General features: G+C 43.3%; 2 protein-coding genes across 4 annotated transcripts in view; one reads left to right on the top strand and one right to left on the bottom strand.

The window, feature by feature from the left end:
- LOC111836572 (neurocan core protein-like) overlaps positions 1–13,650 on the bottom strand; it is a 78,106-nt gene extending 64,456 nt beyond the window's left edge. The window contains exon 1 of the mRNA XM_072704046.1: positions 13,483–13,650. The gene's annotated coding sequence lies outside the window, so the exon portion shown is untranslated. The remainder of the gene's footprint in view (positions 1–13,482) is intronic.
- A 583-nt stretch (positions 13,651–14,233) lies between these two features.
- borcs8 (BLOC-1 related complex subunit 8) lies at positions 14,234–17,424 on the top strand. Of its 3 annotated transcripts, XM_023797890.2 has the most exons (6): positions 14,235–14,408; positions 14,490–14,602; positions 14,807–14,871; positions 14,970–15,077; positions 16,417–16,505; positions 16,727–17,424. In XM_023797890.2, exons 1-5 carry the CDS (start codon positions 14,372–14,374, stop codon positions 16,487–16,489), a joined length of 396 nt encoding a protein of 131 aa, XP_023653658.1. In that variant the 5' UTR covers positions 14,235–14,371; the 3' UTR covers positions 16,490–16,505; positions 16,727–17,424. The 3 variants fall into 3 exon arrangements, with proteins under 3 accessions (XP_023653659.1, XP_023653660.1, XP_023653658.1); XM_023797891.2 differs by lacking the exon at positions 16,417–16,505 and having other exon boundaries at positions 14,234–14,408; XM_023797892.2 differs by lacking the exons at positions 16,417–16,505; positions 16,727–17,424 and adding an exon at positions 15,998–16,407 and having other exon boundaries at positions 14,234–14,408.
- Positions 17,425–17,487: the final 63 nt, after the last annotated feature.

Genomic DNA, 17,487 nt, shown 5'->3' with positions numbered 1-17,487 from the left:
AGAAGGCTGCACTGTGAGGCAGAGTAAGGTGAAGCAGGAGACACTGGGAACGACCAGAAACCAGGCAGGTAGAGGGCAGAAGCAAGATTATAATGCCAGAGATGACTGTCAATTTATCTGGCAGTGCCTCATAAATCAGAGGATGACCTCAAGCGACCTTCAAAAAGAATGGGAAACATTAAATGGTATGAAGTGCGCTGCTAGGACAGTTTGTATCAGGTTCCTTAAGCATGACTGAAGACCCATAAAGCAAAAGGAAGAAGCCCTTCATCTATGAGAAGCAGGGAAGAGCCGGACTGGAGGTTGCAAAAAAATATGTATCTGAGGCAGGTGCAAACCCATAAACTGGGAAATGAGTGAAACTAAGAATTCTGCTGTGGTCTCAATTTTTTCCAGCGCTGTTCATGCAGAGGAACTGTGCAGGCTCGGTTACTGGGGCCTTCCTCACTGCGTCCTCCTCGATAGCGCTGGAGCGAGCCCCCAGCTGGTAAATGAGGGGGGTCACGCTCGACTGTCTTTGGCACACTGACAGCACATAAAGGGGGCGGGAGCAGGGCTGCCAAGTGCAATATGCTGCTTGACTCTGGTGGGGGGGGGGGGTGCACCTCCAGGACACCTCCAGGCTGCCGGCACAGAGCCGATCCTGCACACGGAATGTCCTCTTCCTTAAACACAGTGTAACTGATCCAGGCTGCCGTTAGCAGGTCTCCGTTAGTTAATATGCTATAATAAAAAATACATTTTCAGCAATAATGTATAAATGATCTTTATCCACTGATCTTTCAAGAGCATTTATTCAGTATAGGGTGGCAGTGTTGTCATGACTTGGGTATAGCCAGGAATCCTGGGGCCCCTGACAGAATGTCACCTCGGACCACCCTGTTAAAGTTGCCACTTTCAATCTGAAGAAACGTAGGACTTCACCCCCCTCCATCAAGGTTAGGGCTGGGTAGGAGTTAAGGTTGTCAGAGTTGGGATTAGGGTTTTTCCCATGGAAATGAATGGATGGGCCCCACAAAGACATGAATACAAAGGTGTGTGTGTGTGTGTGTGTGTTTGTTTATGAGCACAGGAGTGTAGGGCAGAGTTTGATACTGGGCGAGATGCAACTTAATAATTTAAACTCAAAGGTTTATTTATTGGGGGAGACGAAACCTGCGTAAGGTAACCAAACCGATGGATAATCCAAACTGAAAGACAGCCAACAGCCAAAACCACAACCTAAACCCAAAGCAGCTCCCACCCCCACTCGGTGCCAGCCTCACAGCTCAGGAAAGACAAAGAACAACCCCCCCTTCTTCCACCCCCCCTGTCTGCCCCCACCCAACACAAGAGCATTTAAAAACCATAGTACCAGCTTTACACAACAGCCAATTAATTAATGAATCAACTACAACACAACTCAGAAGCTGCAGGGGAACTAGACACGGCAGTATAAAGAGGGAATGTATAAATATGTGGGGCAGACTGGTGCTCATTACTCAGGTGTTTGTGTGTGTGTGTGTGTGTGTGTGTGGCTCTCTGCTCCCAGACCAGTCACACCCTTCCCTGGGATACTGAGTCAGAAATAATTTGGTGGAGACTGAGATAGGGGTGACTCATATCATTCAGTGTTCCTGCCCCGATGGCAGGGGGCACGGGGAAAAGGACAGGACAGGAATAGGGGGGGGCTTCACCCGAAAACAAACACCAACTCCATGCTCAGGGCAAAACCCTCTGCCCGACGAAAGGGATTTCAGAAACATTTTAGTCTTCTGTCTTTTTGCAGACGCCTGCTGTTTCGGACTGGGCCGCATATCTGGCATCTGCCGCAAACCCTCGCTGCTCTCTCAGTGTTGGGTGCGTCACACCTTCAGAGTCTGGGGATTTGAGTCCCACCTCCGCTTAGTGTGTGTGGGATTCTCCCAACGCCATGCAAGTTTCCATCTGCATCCCAAAGACATGCATCGCTAAATCGTCTGTACTGTCTACTTGTATGGGCCTTGTCATGGAATGGCAAGCGACTCTAGGGTCCGTTACAATCCTTTCCAGGATAAGAGTTTGGACGATGGACGATGGTATTAAAACATGTACTTTGTATACTATGCATTAGGATTTAGGTTATGCTGTGCTATAGTATTTTAGGACACTCATGGACATTGATTTAAATACCACAAACTCACTGCATAATTAAAATACACTGCATTGTGGATTTTGTCACAATGCTCTGCTATCCCGTCCAGCTCATAGGTTCCGAATCCAGTTTTATGACCCATAGTTTATGACAATACCAACCAATGAAAAGACAATCAGTAACCCACCAAGCGGCGTTTCTATAGGAGAGACACTCATCAGTGTAACACTAACAATCAGTCGCTGCAAGAACAGGTAGGGATTTCCTACCAGCCACAGAACCTGGGACACTTACCTCCCAGCTGCGGCACTGGGGGTTTAAATCCAGTGAGTGAAGTTTGCTTGTTCACTGCCTGTTATGTGCAGTTGCTCTGGGTATGTCACAGTCCAAGGAAATCCAATCAGGCACATTACTAACTTGCTCGTAGTATGTGTGCCCTACGATAAATACATTTTTCTTCCTTATCGATTATTTTCCAATTATATCGATATAATTGAAAAATGTGTGCAAAGAGTTTTCATTGTAAGTCACAGCTAATTCTGTTTTCACCGAGTCGAACTGCGTTATCGTTTGGGGCAAGTGTCGAGCGCTCATTTCTGTGTACGAAGAACATTCAAAAGGAATGTTTCATCTTCTGCCCGGAATTGATATCAGCACATTGCATTTCGTGCACAGAAGGCTGACTGGGAAAGAAAAGTCATTCTGTGGACAAAAATGCATTTCGTGAATGAAAGAAATGCATTTATGGACGAAATGCATTTTGTCAACTAAAAAAATTAATTCTGTGGATGTAATGTTACCAAAAGTTGTTGTAGGCTTAAACTTAAACTTGTTTTTCGAAGACATTATGGACAAAAACAGAGCAACCGTATGGACAGCGGAAGTGATTAAGCTGGTTGAGAATTTACCGGAAATACCTCAGCACCCTCCGCGTACATATAGCCCATTGAAAATGAACCAATCACTGAGTTTTTGACAGGATGCTGAGATATATGATTCAGAAATTTGATGTGCCAATATTTCCCATCTGCATAGAAGTATGAGCTGATACTGTTGCCCCTCACCAATGCTATTACAAGTTAAAGGCGCGTCACTGAGTGTTAAAGAACAAACTTCGTCACTGTTATTGTCACTGTTATTGTCAGTGTCAAAGCCCCATTTCAAATGACAAACTTTGGGTCGTATTTTCTATGCCCATGATCACAGTCTAGAGGCTGTGAGACTGTAACCGGAAGCCCCAGAGACACAAAGTCTTGGACGCGTGATAAAGGTTGTTCTGAACATACATCCGTGTGCCTTTCAGCTGCTTAGAGTCATGGACAGTGGCATTTTACTGTAGCATGATTACGGGATTATCTAGGAGCATCAGGGATGCAGCATACAAAAACACCAAGATACACTATACTCACAAAAGTATTGGGACACCCCGCCAAATCATTGAATTCAGGTGTTCCAATCACTTCCATAGCCGCAGGTGTATAAAATCAAGCATCTAGGCATGCAGACTGCTTCTACAAACGTTTACGAAAGAATGGGTCACTCTCAGGAGCTCAGTGTATTCAAGCGTGGTACCGTGATAGGATGCCACCTGTGCAATAAGTCCATTCGTGAAATTTCCTCACTACTCAGTATTCCACAGTCAACTGTTAGTGGTATTATAACAAAGTGGAAGCAATTGGGAACAACAGCAACTCAGCCATGAAGCAGCAGGCCACGTAAAATCACAGAGCGGGGACAACACATGCTGAGGTGCACAGTGTGCAGAAGTCGCCAGCTGTCTGCAGAGTCAATAGCTACAGACCTCCAAACTTCATGTGGCCTTCAGATTAGCTCAAGAACAGTGCGAAGAGAAGAACTTCATGGAATGGGTTTCCATGGCCGAGCTGCTGCATCCAAGCCTTACGTCACCAAGTGCAGTGCAAAGCGTCAGATGCAGTGCTATAAAGGACACTGCCACTGGACTCTAGAGCAGTGGAGAGGTGTTCTCTGGAGTGACGAATCACGCTTCTCTGTCTGGCAATCCGATGGACGAGTCTGGGTTTGGCGGTTGCCAGGAGAACGGTACTTGCTTGACTGCATTGTGCCAAGTGTAAAGTTTGCTGGAGGGGGATTATAGTGTGGGGTTGTTTTTCAGGGGCTGGGTTTGGCCCCATAGTTCCAGTGAAAGGAACACTTAATGCTGCAGCACTTAAAGTCATTTTGGACAATTTCATGCTTTCAGCTTTGTGGGAACAGTTTGGCCCCTTCCTGTTCTAACATAACCGCACACCAGTGTACAAAGCAAGATCCATAAGGACATGGATGAGCAAGTCTGGTGTGGAGGAACTTGACTGGCCTGCACAGAGCCCTGACCTCAACCCGATAGAACACCTTTGGGATGAATTAGAGCAGAGACTGTGAGCCAGGTCTTCCCGTCCAACATCAGTGCCTGACCTCACAAATGCTCTCCTGGAAGAATGGTCTGAAATTCCCATAAACACACCTCTAAACCTTGTGGACAGCCTCCCCAGAAAAGCTGAAGCTGTTATAGCTGCAAAGGGTGGATCAGCTCCATATTAAAGCCTATGTATTAAGAATGGGATGTCATTACAGTTCATGTGTGTGTAAAGGCAGATGTCTTAATACTTTTGGCAATATAGTGTATTTGGTCAAATACGGGACTATCACTGTGCTGCAAACCTGATAAATCTACAAGAGGGTGGTATGTCATTGTGCCCAAAACGACAACAAATATGCCACAAAATAAGGACATTAATCATAAATTCCATTGTGCCGTGCCGTAGCGTCTTCCTTCCTATGTTTTCTGCGACACAAAAAGTCGCGCGGCGATGACGGAAGCGGGTTCGGGCCTGGATCGTTACTTCCGATGTAAGCGCAGACTGGCGGGGGAGTTGGGTGGGGGGACAGTCATTTTTGGGGATGCTGTAACACAACCGGGCTGAGCGTGAGTACGGCCTTAGAGACAACAGACAACTTCAGCAAAATATCGTATCAATGTGGCTATGAGTTTATTAGCATAATAGTTGCAGCATTAACAGTAATACTACGGATAATGTGTCACTCTGTATGAAAGTGAACAGTGACCATGCTTTGCCCGTGTCCACATTAGCATAATAACCGTCACACTCCACTACACAGGCCCCCCCTTTCCCACGGAGGCCGGCAGTTTGTCTTTCACTACCATTGCATCACCCGGTTTTCGCTGCGTCCAAAGTAGCATTAGCGTGGGGTCCATCTTCAGACCCACTTTAGACAGTTTGGCAAAGGCCAGTCTGCGCACCGGAATCCCCTGACTGTGACCTGTTAATAAGTGGACGTTTCCCCAATTTTCCCCTGTGCTGATACGGGCAGCCACCCCCGAAACATCGCCGTTCACGTCCCGCCGGTCTCACTGTGTGTCACTGAACGATCCAAGCGTGTGCTTTGAACCGTGCTATAAAAGCCAGAGATTTCTATTCATTAATGTCATAGTCAGGTTTTTAAATGCCTGTTATGCATCCATACTATATATGACAATGGCTTAGTTGAGATCAAGCCGCTTTAAAGGCTGTCCAAAACACACGACAACTGATGGCAGCATAAATAATTGATTGCGTTAGCTTGGCAATATAATGAAAAATTATTGCGTGGTAGTAAAGATGAGAATGCTTGCTACTCTTCTGAATATTATATTTCCTGCGTTGGATCAGGCCGTAACGTTTTTTTTTTTTCCCTCCCTGCAGCCTTGGTGAATAAAGACTCAAAAATGACTCATGACTCTAAATTTTCCAGTAGTTCCGTGCACCCGAACCCGAAAAGCCATGGATAATCACGGAAAGATTTTGTGCTGTGCAAATCCATCAGAAAATCCTTAAGCACCGGATAAAGAACGGAACAGAAAGTTCTAGAATGAGGTGCTTTTTATGCTGCTCCTTATTTTAGCCACATTAAAGAACATTTCATTCCCGTTTCGCCGTGGCAGAGTGATGCAGCAGGAAAGGGTCCTGGCTCCTAGTCCTTAATCTGGAAGTTCATAGTTGATAGCTGATGAGAGCCTCTTTATATTCGAGGAGTGGTGAGTGAGTCAGCAGGTCCGACTGCCGTGCCTGTGATTCAAAGGCCGCTGGTTCGAGTCCCGTATTCGGCAGAGGGGTCACGTCTCTGTTGAGCCCTTATGCATGGCCCCCACCCCTAAAGAAAAACACTTCAAAAGTGCCAGATGGACAACAGACCCTCCATTCAGACCCCAAGCTTCACTCTCACCTCTATATGTATGCCTGTCTGAGGGAAAACAGAGCACGATGACAAATGTAAAAAGAAGCACATGCCAAGGTATCTATCCTCATACTACTAGGAATGACAAGTAAGAACAGACAGTTTCACTGGATTCATAAACACAGGCAACAACAGAAGAGCAACTTCAAAAGCTGGACTGCAAACATGGACTTGATAAAGCGTTCATATTTTCTGAGATGCATAGCTCTTCAAACATACTGGTTATACATTGAATTCATACCATCTATAGGTCGAAAGTATGGTTATTGTCTTATTTTATTTTAATTTAGTGGACTTAATTAGGCTTGAACAGTTTCTCACACACAAGAAGCTGGATTTCAGGGTGGTAGATCATGGACCTTTGTAACTATCCAGACAGTCATTGGTTCAAATCCGATAGCAGGCAGAGAATCATGACACCACAATGTGTTTGAACTTTTAATGCCAACTGTTCTCGGGGCATCGGCTGACCCTCTGACCCTCTGCTTCTACCTAAAAGCTCTCTCTCACCTCCACATATACGTGCATTTGCATCTGAAATGGAAAACAAGATCAGATTTATAAAAGCCACCCAAACGTCCCCAAACAGATAAGTGACATATTGCTATTAATGCACCGGTCTGTGAATATAGACTTTCAAAATATGAATGTTCCATCATACACAGAGACACGACTGTCAATGTGCCTTCATGAATGCAGATTTTCCTTTTGTACTGGATTGTGTGCCTGGAAAAAAACTTTAAAAAAGAATATTACTGTCATTCAAACGTGCTGCATAAATGCAAACAAACAAACAATTAAACTCTATCACACTTTTTTTCAGAGACATTCAACGCTTCAGACATCTGTCCTGAATAACTGTGGAAAAACTGTACGACTCGCTGCAGATGCTAAAAATGGGCATGTAAATAAACACGGCAGCATTAAGGAGAAACCTTCGGAGAGCAGGGGCCCCCTGACAAGTCACCACAGTTACCTGTGGGCAGGGTATCAGGTCACCGAGGTCCGGAAACTCACAAATTTTTTAAGAGCTAAAAATTAAATTTGAAGCTAAATATTTACCTGAATGAAAAATTAGGCTAACTGATGTTTCACATTCCTATTTACTTAATAACAAAAAATAAACAGCTTACGAAGGGGAAGGTATCAATAATCTGATTGACGAGATCCACCTCCCTCCCCCGGGGGCCGGACCTCGCTGTTTTTCAAACCCCAGCAGCAGTCCGAGGTGTAGGGGCATTTCCAGAAGAGCTTTTCCCTGGAATGTGTTTAAAGGGTCACACCTGGTGTCCAAAATGTGGCTCGCTGACACCCAACCCCCCTCACTTGGATGGACAGACAGAAGATGCACATCTGGATGTAGAGTTAAGCTCGGGATGAAAGGGTAATGTGTATTGTGATGTTTACAGATAAAACAGCTTTATTATGTCTTAATTAAGCACGTAGAAATGTCTGAAATCCCCCCAATCTGTGTGTAAAGATGCATTTAATTCAGTTGCATCCATACTTGTGTGGCCTGTGCAACTGTCCCAGTCCCCCAAGTGCAGATATGCTGAATGACCCTTTGTTATTTATGGTGCCCGGTGTTTAACGTCGCCGTGGCGATTTATCAGGCTGACCGAACGCTCCAGAGGGGACGATTGACTGAGGCCTGTGCAGAATATTAACACCCCAGCTGCCCCCCGCCAAGCAACTGGTCCCTGGGCTCTTCCAGGAACGAGGTGCAAAGGCACGTGGATGATACCAGCGGCATGAGACCGGACCAGGTCGCCGCGTGCGTCTGGCACCTCCTGCTGACCGGCGCCCTTCAGCCAGGGAGGTGATCACCGTGCGAGACACACGGGCAACGTTAGCCAGAGCACTGCTGCCCATCAGGCGTGGAAAGTGGCACAGGTGTTGGACATAGTCAGAGTTTGTATTACTCACGGCTAATGAGAATTAATTCCCATAATTAGCGCTGCTATTTCGTGATAATTGCTGTAAACACAATTCGCAGGGTTAAGCCAATCGCCCCATTGACACGATGTCAGCAGCAGGCAAGAGGCAGCAGCTGCGGTGGAACCCAGTGCATCAGTCCCTGCATCTGTAACCCACCATCCATGACTTTCATATATAGCGGTGATTCCCAATCCGCTCCTTGGAGACCCGGTCCATGTTTTTGCTCTCTCCGAACTCCCTACCGCACAGTCCACCTGGGAGGCAGCAAAAACGTGGACTGGCTGTGAGTCCCTGAGGACCAGATTGGGACACACTGATGTACAAGGACCGAGAATCCATAGGGACACTGAAGAGCGTAGCAGTCAAATAAACAGGCAAAGGCTGTTAAGCTTGGACAGTCTCTTCTTTTTCTCAAGTTCTTACTAAGGAAGATACATCAAGATCAGTTGCTGCATATTAATTATTCAGATTCGGGTTTATGTGCTATATTATGCTTTCACAAGTGGAAAATGTTTCTACACCACCTGTCCCCTAAAGCCCTTAAGAGGTATGCTGAATGCAGACGGCTCACACCAAGGGCAACATTTATCCTCCCTGCATCTTGGTTTTTGAGCTTGGGCATGTGAGTGTTTTTCATGGCTTTCATTATCATTCAGCTCCTGAACGCCCTGTCGTCGTTTCCGCCATAACTCTCCGCTGGTTCACAAGAACACGTTGATCTATGCAGTCCTCGTATAGTCTTTCACAAGGCCATCTGACTAATTTTATCTTTAAACAATTGTATGGATTCACCTATGGTCCCATCAAATTAAAACATCTTCGAAATAATTCATTCGGTCTAATTTCACAAAAAGACTCCATGACTTGAGTTATTTCTGAGGTAATGCAGCAGGTTTTCAAGGACGACGGAGGCCGATTTGCAGCGGCCGCGTATCCTGGGAGGGTCAGAGGTTAAAAACCAGTCTGTGTCTGACCTGTATTCCCTCAGAATTGGGCCGCGGTTTAACGCCATGCAATCGCTGAGTACCCCATTCTTGGTGCAGCCCTTAGAATCATTAAGGAACTTGGATGCTTACAGGTTTACCTATTCAAATTTTGAACCTCATAGTATTTGTAAGCCATACAATAGTCTATCCATCCATCTTCTATACCCATTTGTCATATTCAGGGTGGCGGGGGGTCTGGAGCCAATCCCGGCGCGAGGCAGGCAGGAAACCAGAGTACCCAGAGGAAACCCCACAATGACACTGGGAGAACATGCAAACTCCACACACATGGAGCCATGGCAGACAATCGAACCCTGGTCCCAGAGGTGTAAGGCGACAGTACTTACCGCCCCCCATACAACAATCTGATTTATTAATTATATTTATTAAATATAAATACTAAATATGTCATATAATGAGCATATAATAAGTCCCAGCAGGGGTAAGAGCACAATATACATATTCGGGTAAAACACGGTCATTTCTGCTGTTTTGTATACAAAGTATGTCCATTACTCATCTCAACCTCATAAAAGTACGATCACAGGCTCTTACATTAACCCGCATTTCCCTCAAGCCTTTTAATGCTTCTTCGCAAAGCAGAGCCCCGACTCCTGTGTTTGAACAGCCAAACTGCGCTTTTCCCTGTAGACCAGAAGGAGCAGCAGGGGTCGGTCTGACGACAGCATCGGCCGGGCTGCCAGCCTCACTATCTACTCAATGAGTAAGAAAATCCAAGCCTGGCTTTAAATAATTCAGCCACATGTGGGCAATTCTTACTCATATTACCCTCCAAAGACTTACTGATGCATGTAAAAATCATAAAGAGGCCAGTCGTGTATGTTTAAAAAATTTTAAAATCAGTCTACCCAGTGTAATAGATATGACACTGTGCCAGAGGATCTCTTACCAAAATAGTTAACTAATTCATCTCTAATATTATATTCATTGAAGCAAGTAACAGAGTACTTTCCTCTCAAACCCCAATTTATCCAGTGCAGACAGTATTCCTGTAGCTCTCAATGACAATTATAATGACAAAGGCACATGACATGGTACATGGTGAAATATTCATTGTCAGTTCAAGATGGTTTGTTCCTACCGCTGTGGCACAGGTGGTCAGGGTGGTCCTAGGCCCAGCCAGATGGAACTCAGGTCCACCCATTCAGTGTCACAGCAAGTGGAACAGTACAATACAATACGATAAAGTACAATACAGTACGATACAGTACAATACAGTACAATACAATATGATACAGTATGATACAGTACGATACAGTACAATACAGTACGATACAATACGATACAATATGATACAGTATGATACAGTACAATACAGTACGATACAATATGATACAATACAATACAGTACGCTACAATACGATACAGTATGATACAGTATGATACAATATGATACAGTACAATACAGTACGATACAGTACGATACAGTACAATACAGTACGATACAGTACGATACAGTACAATACAGTACCATAAAGCGATTATGTCTGGCAGGTATGTGTGTGCGTCGTTAGATCAGTGAGAGGAAAAGTGCTGTTGAAAGGCAAATAGATTTTTTTTTCCCTCTGTTCGTTTGGTCTTAGTAATGTGGGTCATTTAAAAACTGATAATATAAAATGCAGTGCCGTCTGTAGTGTGATTTTGACGCCAAGTGGATCGTTATGGGATTGGCCCACCTGATTTTCTGCCGCCCCCCCCCCCCCCCCCCCATGCTGTGATTTCTGCCTCCGCTGTTGGTTCGACCTCAAAGAAGTGAATAGAAGTTAAAAATGTATTATTTTTCATTACCCCCATCCCCCCCCAGCTCGGGTTTCGAAATGAAGGTGCTAATGGATGTGTTTCACTGGTTAACGTGTTAATTTAAAGTGCAATTCGATACCGAAACAGCGGAAGGATCTGGTGTAATGTTAATTATTGAGCTGGACATTTTGTTTACTCATGCATTTTTGTCTTCCACCCACCCGTAACAGAAGGCTGCGTGTCAGTGGTTGGTGTTAATGTTGAAGAGCATATCAAGGGCAGTACAGAGTTTCAGTAGCGACCAAATGTTGAAGAAATGAAATTATTCTCACAGGAAACCGACTGGCATTCAAAACAAAACGTGTCACCATCTGAGGCCGCCTCGATGTCCCCAAGAGCGAATGCCTATCTGACACTTTGTAGCCTTTTAGATATTCAAGTCACAAAGAGCAGCGTTATCTAGAAGCACAAATAATAGGGTGAGCTCATTAAACTGTCAGCGAGTTCGCTGGACTTCTAGAGCAGGGCAAGAGTGGAGAGCGTCTCACCTGGGTGCTGAGGAGTTGGCAAACTCTCAGACAAACACCGGAACAATTAACGAGCCAGTACATCTGGACAATCTGTGCAGTCAGGGGCAGTGATTAAACTCTGTGACCATATCTGACTGCTTTGAATTGTGGGATTGGAATAGAGGGTGTGACATCCACGTCCCAGCTCCACATACACAGGCTTTGGCCATAGCACAAACCCACCGGACCCCTTTTGATTACAAATGCCTCACCAGAAGCTGACTACAGTTGCTACAGCATTTAGGCTACTGAGAAAGCAGAGGTCACACTGCACTCTGTAACTGCGCCTCCATCTGGAACCAGTGGAATTTTCGTTTCAAACAAATGTCTTCCCAGTGGGGGCTGAGGAACATTTCATAATCATGCTTCGGCTCCACAGTTCAGAGCTTGGTCCAGAGATACAAGGGCTTGAGGGTATAAAACAAGGTCTTTTATAAAGCTAGGACACCCCCCCCCCCCCCCCCCACACACACACACACACACAGAGCAGCACACCCCTCCCAAATACAGAAGAGATGTGAGGATCATGCTGAAACTAAATATGGCTTTTGAATAATTTCCACTCTTGAAAATATTCAAGATGTAAACTATGCAGAAACTTAAATATAGAATACATACATTTCTTAATGCGTTCATAAGGCATTTTACAAACTAACAATTTTACACCTGAACATTACCTTTTCTACTTGTTTTCCCGCCAAGAAGCACGTAATGGTCATTTAAGGTCTAACGCATCTGTTAACTGCACCTGATCGCTGATCCAGCCGACATTAATTCACCTCTAGGTCCACAGTAAAACTGGATATAATGAAACAGTACGAACACATCAGAAATAATGGATTATAAAATTCTTTATAAAATATTTTTATACACCATAACTTGCCAAAAAACATGTAATTTCCTTATTTATCAAAAGAATAAACCGACACCAACTGGCAGTAGCAGCCATTACTCTGTGGGACACCTTCTAGGTACCAACGATCTCTTTGTAATTTCAATGATGGCTTCAAATACCTTTTAAAAATGATATTCGTTTTAGTTTCTGGGTTTAACGGAACGAGAAATATTAATTTAGCAGTACAACACTGCCCTCTGCCGGGCTAATTTGGTGTGTAACAAAGATTGCAAGTAATCTGAAGTATATTCTTTTTAAAAAAAAATCTGTTCACTTACATTACTTCTGACTTCATTTTATTTGTGATATTATGTTTCTTTACGCTCTCAACATTTTATTCCAGGCTTAAGAAAAGGGATGCGTGATACAAGACGATATATGGCTAGTTAAAGGCAGGTATTGCACCTGATGAAAGATATCGAATATTCTGTAAGAATGAAACAATGAGAAGTGTAAATTAGCACCAAGCGCTGTACAAGAACGACTACAGCAGACTCTTCTTTCCTAGTTGACTTAGGTCGTGTAACTTATGTAGCAAATTTCATGTTTGTTAGTTTTGTTAGTTATGTTTTATTAGTCCATAGTGGCCATGAAGTGTACGTACTTTTCCATGCTGTGTGCCATTAGTTTAGGCGATACCAAACGCCTGAACCTGACCTTAGGCCCACTGGCGGCAGTAGTAGAATAGAGGATGTTGGCAAAATTGGACAATATTATGAACAATGATGCCAATCCGCTGCAGGGGGCGCTATCCGTTCGTCTAATTCCTCACTCCCCATCCACAGCCGTAACACGTAAGAAAGCATTCTGTCTTGTTATAATATAATCTGTTGCTTAATGTGCTAGCATACATAATTAATTTGCACACAATTATTATTTTAATCTTTAAATATTTTTAATAACACATTCTATTTTTACAGTACTGCATCCGTTTGTATATTGTGTGCATTTTAAACTTGCACTTACTTGTTTGCACTTTGCACGTTGTCTGTTTGGCACTATATGTATGTTAGTGCGCATTATCCTCTTGCTGCTGTGTTCACCAGGATTTCCCCCTGGAATTAATAAAGTTAATCTTAATCTCAAATCTTAATCTTTAAAGTGCGTGTGTAGCCTACGCTTTCACTGTGAGGAACTAATTATTCATGTTGATGTTTCAAGTCAAACCGTAATACAACGAGCACTTGTCCAACATTAACTTCCGGTTCTCAGTACTGATTTTGATTTCATAGATTATTGTTTTTAAAATAAAAGTCACTGAGCTGTGTTTAAAGTATGCATAGGTCAACATGAAAATACGTTTCTCCAATAATCATCCATTCACCTTCAACTCCACTGTACAGGTGTCCATTAACCTATAGTTCTACCTGGTCAGAACTAGAACCAAGTAGATGTATGCTTACTTTTATATAAAAACAGCAATGCCATATATATTTGAACAGCTTTTACAGTAGAACATTTTGACAACATAGCAAATATATCTTTTTAGACTAGAAATATTGAAATTAATATTTGAATCAATATTAATATGTTTTAAAATAAGTGAAATGCAGTATAATTTTCTCAATTAATTAATACGTATTCTTTTGTCTCTCGTTGAATACGTTGATGTCAGTTTAATATATCACGGCGATTTTTATTATTCATGCATATAATTTATATTTAAATACATTAATCGCATATGGATACCGAACTTTTATTTTGACACAATAAGCGGAAAGCAACCGGAAGTCTCCCCCTTATTCTTGCCAGCTTCACACTGCTCTGAACCAGGACCTAGTTGGAATTATTTTTTTAATGTTATGTTTCGCTCTGTGTTATGTTCTTTTGAGCAACATCTGTTTGCAGATTCACCATGGAAGATCAGGAGATGCAGCTTAAAGTAAAGAGAGGTAATTCGTAGTTAGCTACCTGCATTACAAACGTTGCTGTCTTCGTTTAAGTGGGCTAAATTTTCTGTTTTTTTTTTACAGTAACCGACAAATTTACCGAGAGTATGTATGTACTTGCTAACGAGCCGTCCGTGGCACTTTACCGACTACAAGAACACGTTCGCAGATCTCTCCCGGAGCTGGTGCAGCATAAAGTGAGTGTCTTATAATATATATTATATTTTAATTAGGCACCTGACCAGCTACCTTAAACTTAGACGAGACCGCGATTGTTTTTTTTTTTTTTTGCTCTTAATGCATGTATTTGCCTATACGTTCCGGTGTAGGCACAAATATAAATAAGTGAAAAACTTAATATTTGTTGTTTTTTTCTAATATCACGTGATTTCGATTCTTAGACCGATATGCAAAGCTGGGAGGAACAGAGTCAAGGAGCCATCTATACTGTGGAGTATGCCTGCAGGTAAAGAGACGATGAATCCGTTACGCCAATGCAATTTGTAAACCTGTTCTGCTGCAGCTGATGCTCTGCTGACATTTTCCCTTCTTTTGTGTGTGTAGCGCTGTCAAAAGCATGGCTAATAGCAGCTTCTACTTCAAGAGCATCGAGGGGCTGCTCCATCAAGCGATAACATTGAAAGACCACATCAGCACAGCCCAAGGGCGCAGGTAGTCTATGCCGGGATGCTTGTTACCTGCACTGTTGACGCTCGGCAAGCAGTACCTTTGGTCTTACTGTATTCAGTGAATCAAGCCTTTATTAGCCAATCAGATGGGTCTATCGAGCCTAGAAGTCTGGCTGATGCCGTTATCATATTTATACGCAGTTTTAATCAACACTGTAAGTTGTGTGACAGATGAGTTTTTATGACATTTGTTTTCAGTAACACTACGGCTGTCCATCTGCTTTCTCAAAATCTAGTCCATCAAGAATTTCAACATACTTTTTAAGATCTATTGTAGAAATTACACATAAATATAATAAGGTGTAAATTTATATCTTTGTAAAGTAAAGTATTTTGCTACCTTAAAAAATATGCATGCATATATATATATCTATATATATATCCAGCAGAGTGGGGTGATGCAGTGGTCAGCACTGTTGCCTCACACCTCTGGGACCCGGGTTCGAGTCTCCGCCAGGGTTATATTTTATGTGGAGTTTGCATGTTCTCCCCGTGTCGTTGTGGGTTTCCTCTGGATACTCCGGTTGGCAAATTGCCCATAGGTGTGCGTGCATGCGCGAGTGTGTGAGTGTGCCCTGCGATAGGTTGGCGTCCCATCCTGGGTGGTTCCGTGCCTTGCACCCGTAGCCTCCAGGTTTGGCTCTGGATCCCCCCCCCCCATGACTCTGAATAGGATAAGCAGTTTCAGAAAATGGATGGATGTACCAGAATGTCTCATCTTTTTTTTGTCTTTATGTAAACCATTGTGGGAACAAGCATTGCTTTTTATGTTAACACATTTTTAATTAGTTACATTAGCTCAGCGTGTATCACAATCCATTTCTAAGTTCTTTATTAATTTATTCATGCACTTTGTTTCGGTTACATTATGTCCCATTAGCTATTTTTTCCATTTACGCCCAGATCAACCTTTTTTGAACCAGGGACCCCCAAATGAAAACTGACCAGAGCTAAGGACCTTCAACTGCTACGTAACTAAGAATTATGATCTGGGGGGGGATGGGGCTTTAACACGTTTTTTTCCCCTTGAATCTCTCTCAGTGTGACCAGGGGGGGCCCGCTTTAGTATTTTGAGCATTGTGTGATGTAGGTGATACTGCCGGTTTTGTCAGCGCAGTCCGGGCCCCCTGGGGTCATGAACCCATGTTGATAACCCCTGTTTTATAGAACAGAATATATTACATAATTGCTTAAATTACACACAGTTACAGTTAATGCTGTGTACTTGATTAGCAGTTTGGAAGTTATAGCTAATGGGGTATTCTGTGTTTGCTTATAAGTTTCATTTGTTTTTTTTTTTTGTGTTTTTTGACACATGCAAGCTGCCGTAGTGATGTTACTCCCTCTCCCAGTCCCCTTGCCTCTCCACCCAAGTCCCCCTCCTCCTCCTCCTGACCTCTGGGAAACCCAGGTTAGTAAGCAGTAGGGTCAAACTCCAAAGAGGTTCAGGATTCAAGCTCCCCTCTGGCATTTCATACAGATCCAGGAACTGAAATAATTTTATAATTCCTGGACCCAGTTTATTTTACTATTGGTAGTTTGCGAGCACTGTATTGAATAAATCGCTTCAGTGATTTGTTGCGAGATGTCTGATTCCTGCGCTGATCGCATTACCTCTGTATGCATCCTCAGGAAGCGCACCGTGGACGCCACTGTATCAAAAGATGGAGGAGAGAGACCAAACGCCGGGGTCTAGGGCTGTGACGTCGCCAGTGTGTTTCACTTCTGGGGGAATGCCATCGCCTTGACAAGCGACAGGGTGGGAATCTCCTCGCTGTGTGGTTTTTCGCAGAGGCTGCCTCCGGGTGCGCCATGCAAATAACCCATAGTTCATATGCAGAGGTGGAAAGTTCAGGTCCAGAAAGTAGAAATCCAGACCGAGATTTTGTTCCGACCAACCAGTTGAGTACTCTGCGCATGTGACTTTTTATGCTCAACTGGTTGATTGAAACAAAATCCTGGTCTGGATCTGTAGTTTCTGAACCTGAACGTTGCACCCCTGCTCATATGTAAGGAAATGAACAGATTGAATTGTATATTAATGGTAATAAAGGCAAATCTACAAAGTAACTCAGCTCATTGTTCACTGATGTATCATGTTTAGTAAGTCAGTTGTAACCTTAGTATCAGTGCAGGTACATGTAGTTACTTTTTTATTAAAAAATATGAAATTTTCCCACTTATTGCCTATAGTTATTAAAAATGTGATTTGTCAGAAAAGTGTTTTTTTTTTTTTTTTTGGTGTGTACTTGACACTTGAGATCTTGCCATGCTAAGTTAGGAAATATTTAACTGTAAAATTAAATTTGCGCTTTTTCTTGATTCAAAGACTTGGACTCAAAGACTTTGTGTTGAACTTATGACACCACCGCAACGAAACTATTTCCATTGAA

Source organism: Paramormyrops kingsleyae, chromosome 21, assembly GCF_048594095.1.
Source record: "Paramormyrops kingsleyae isolate MSU_618 chromosome 21, PKINGS_0.4, whole genome shotgun sequence".
In the NCBI taxonomy this organism is placed as follows: domain Eukaryota; kingdom Metazoa; phylum Chordata; class Actinopteri; order Osteoglossiformes; family Mormyridae; genus Paramormyrops; species Paramormyrops kingsleyae.
The sequence above is the reverse complement of the archived record's forward strand: the minus strand, read 5'-3'. Positions and strand labels throughout refer to the sequence as shown.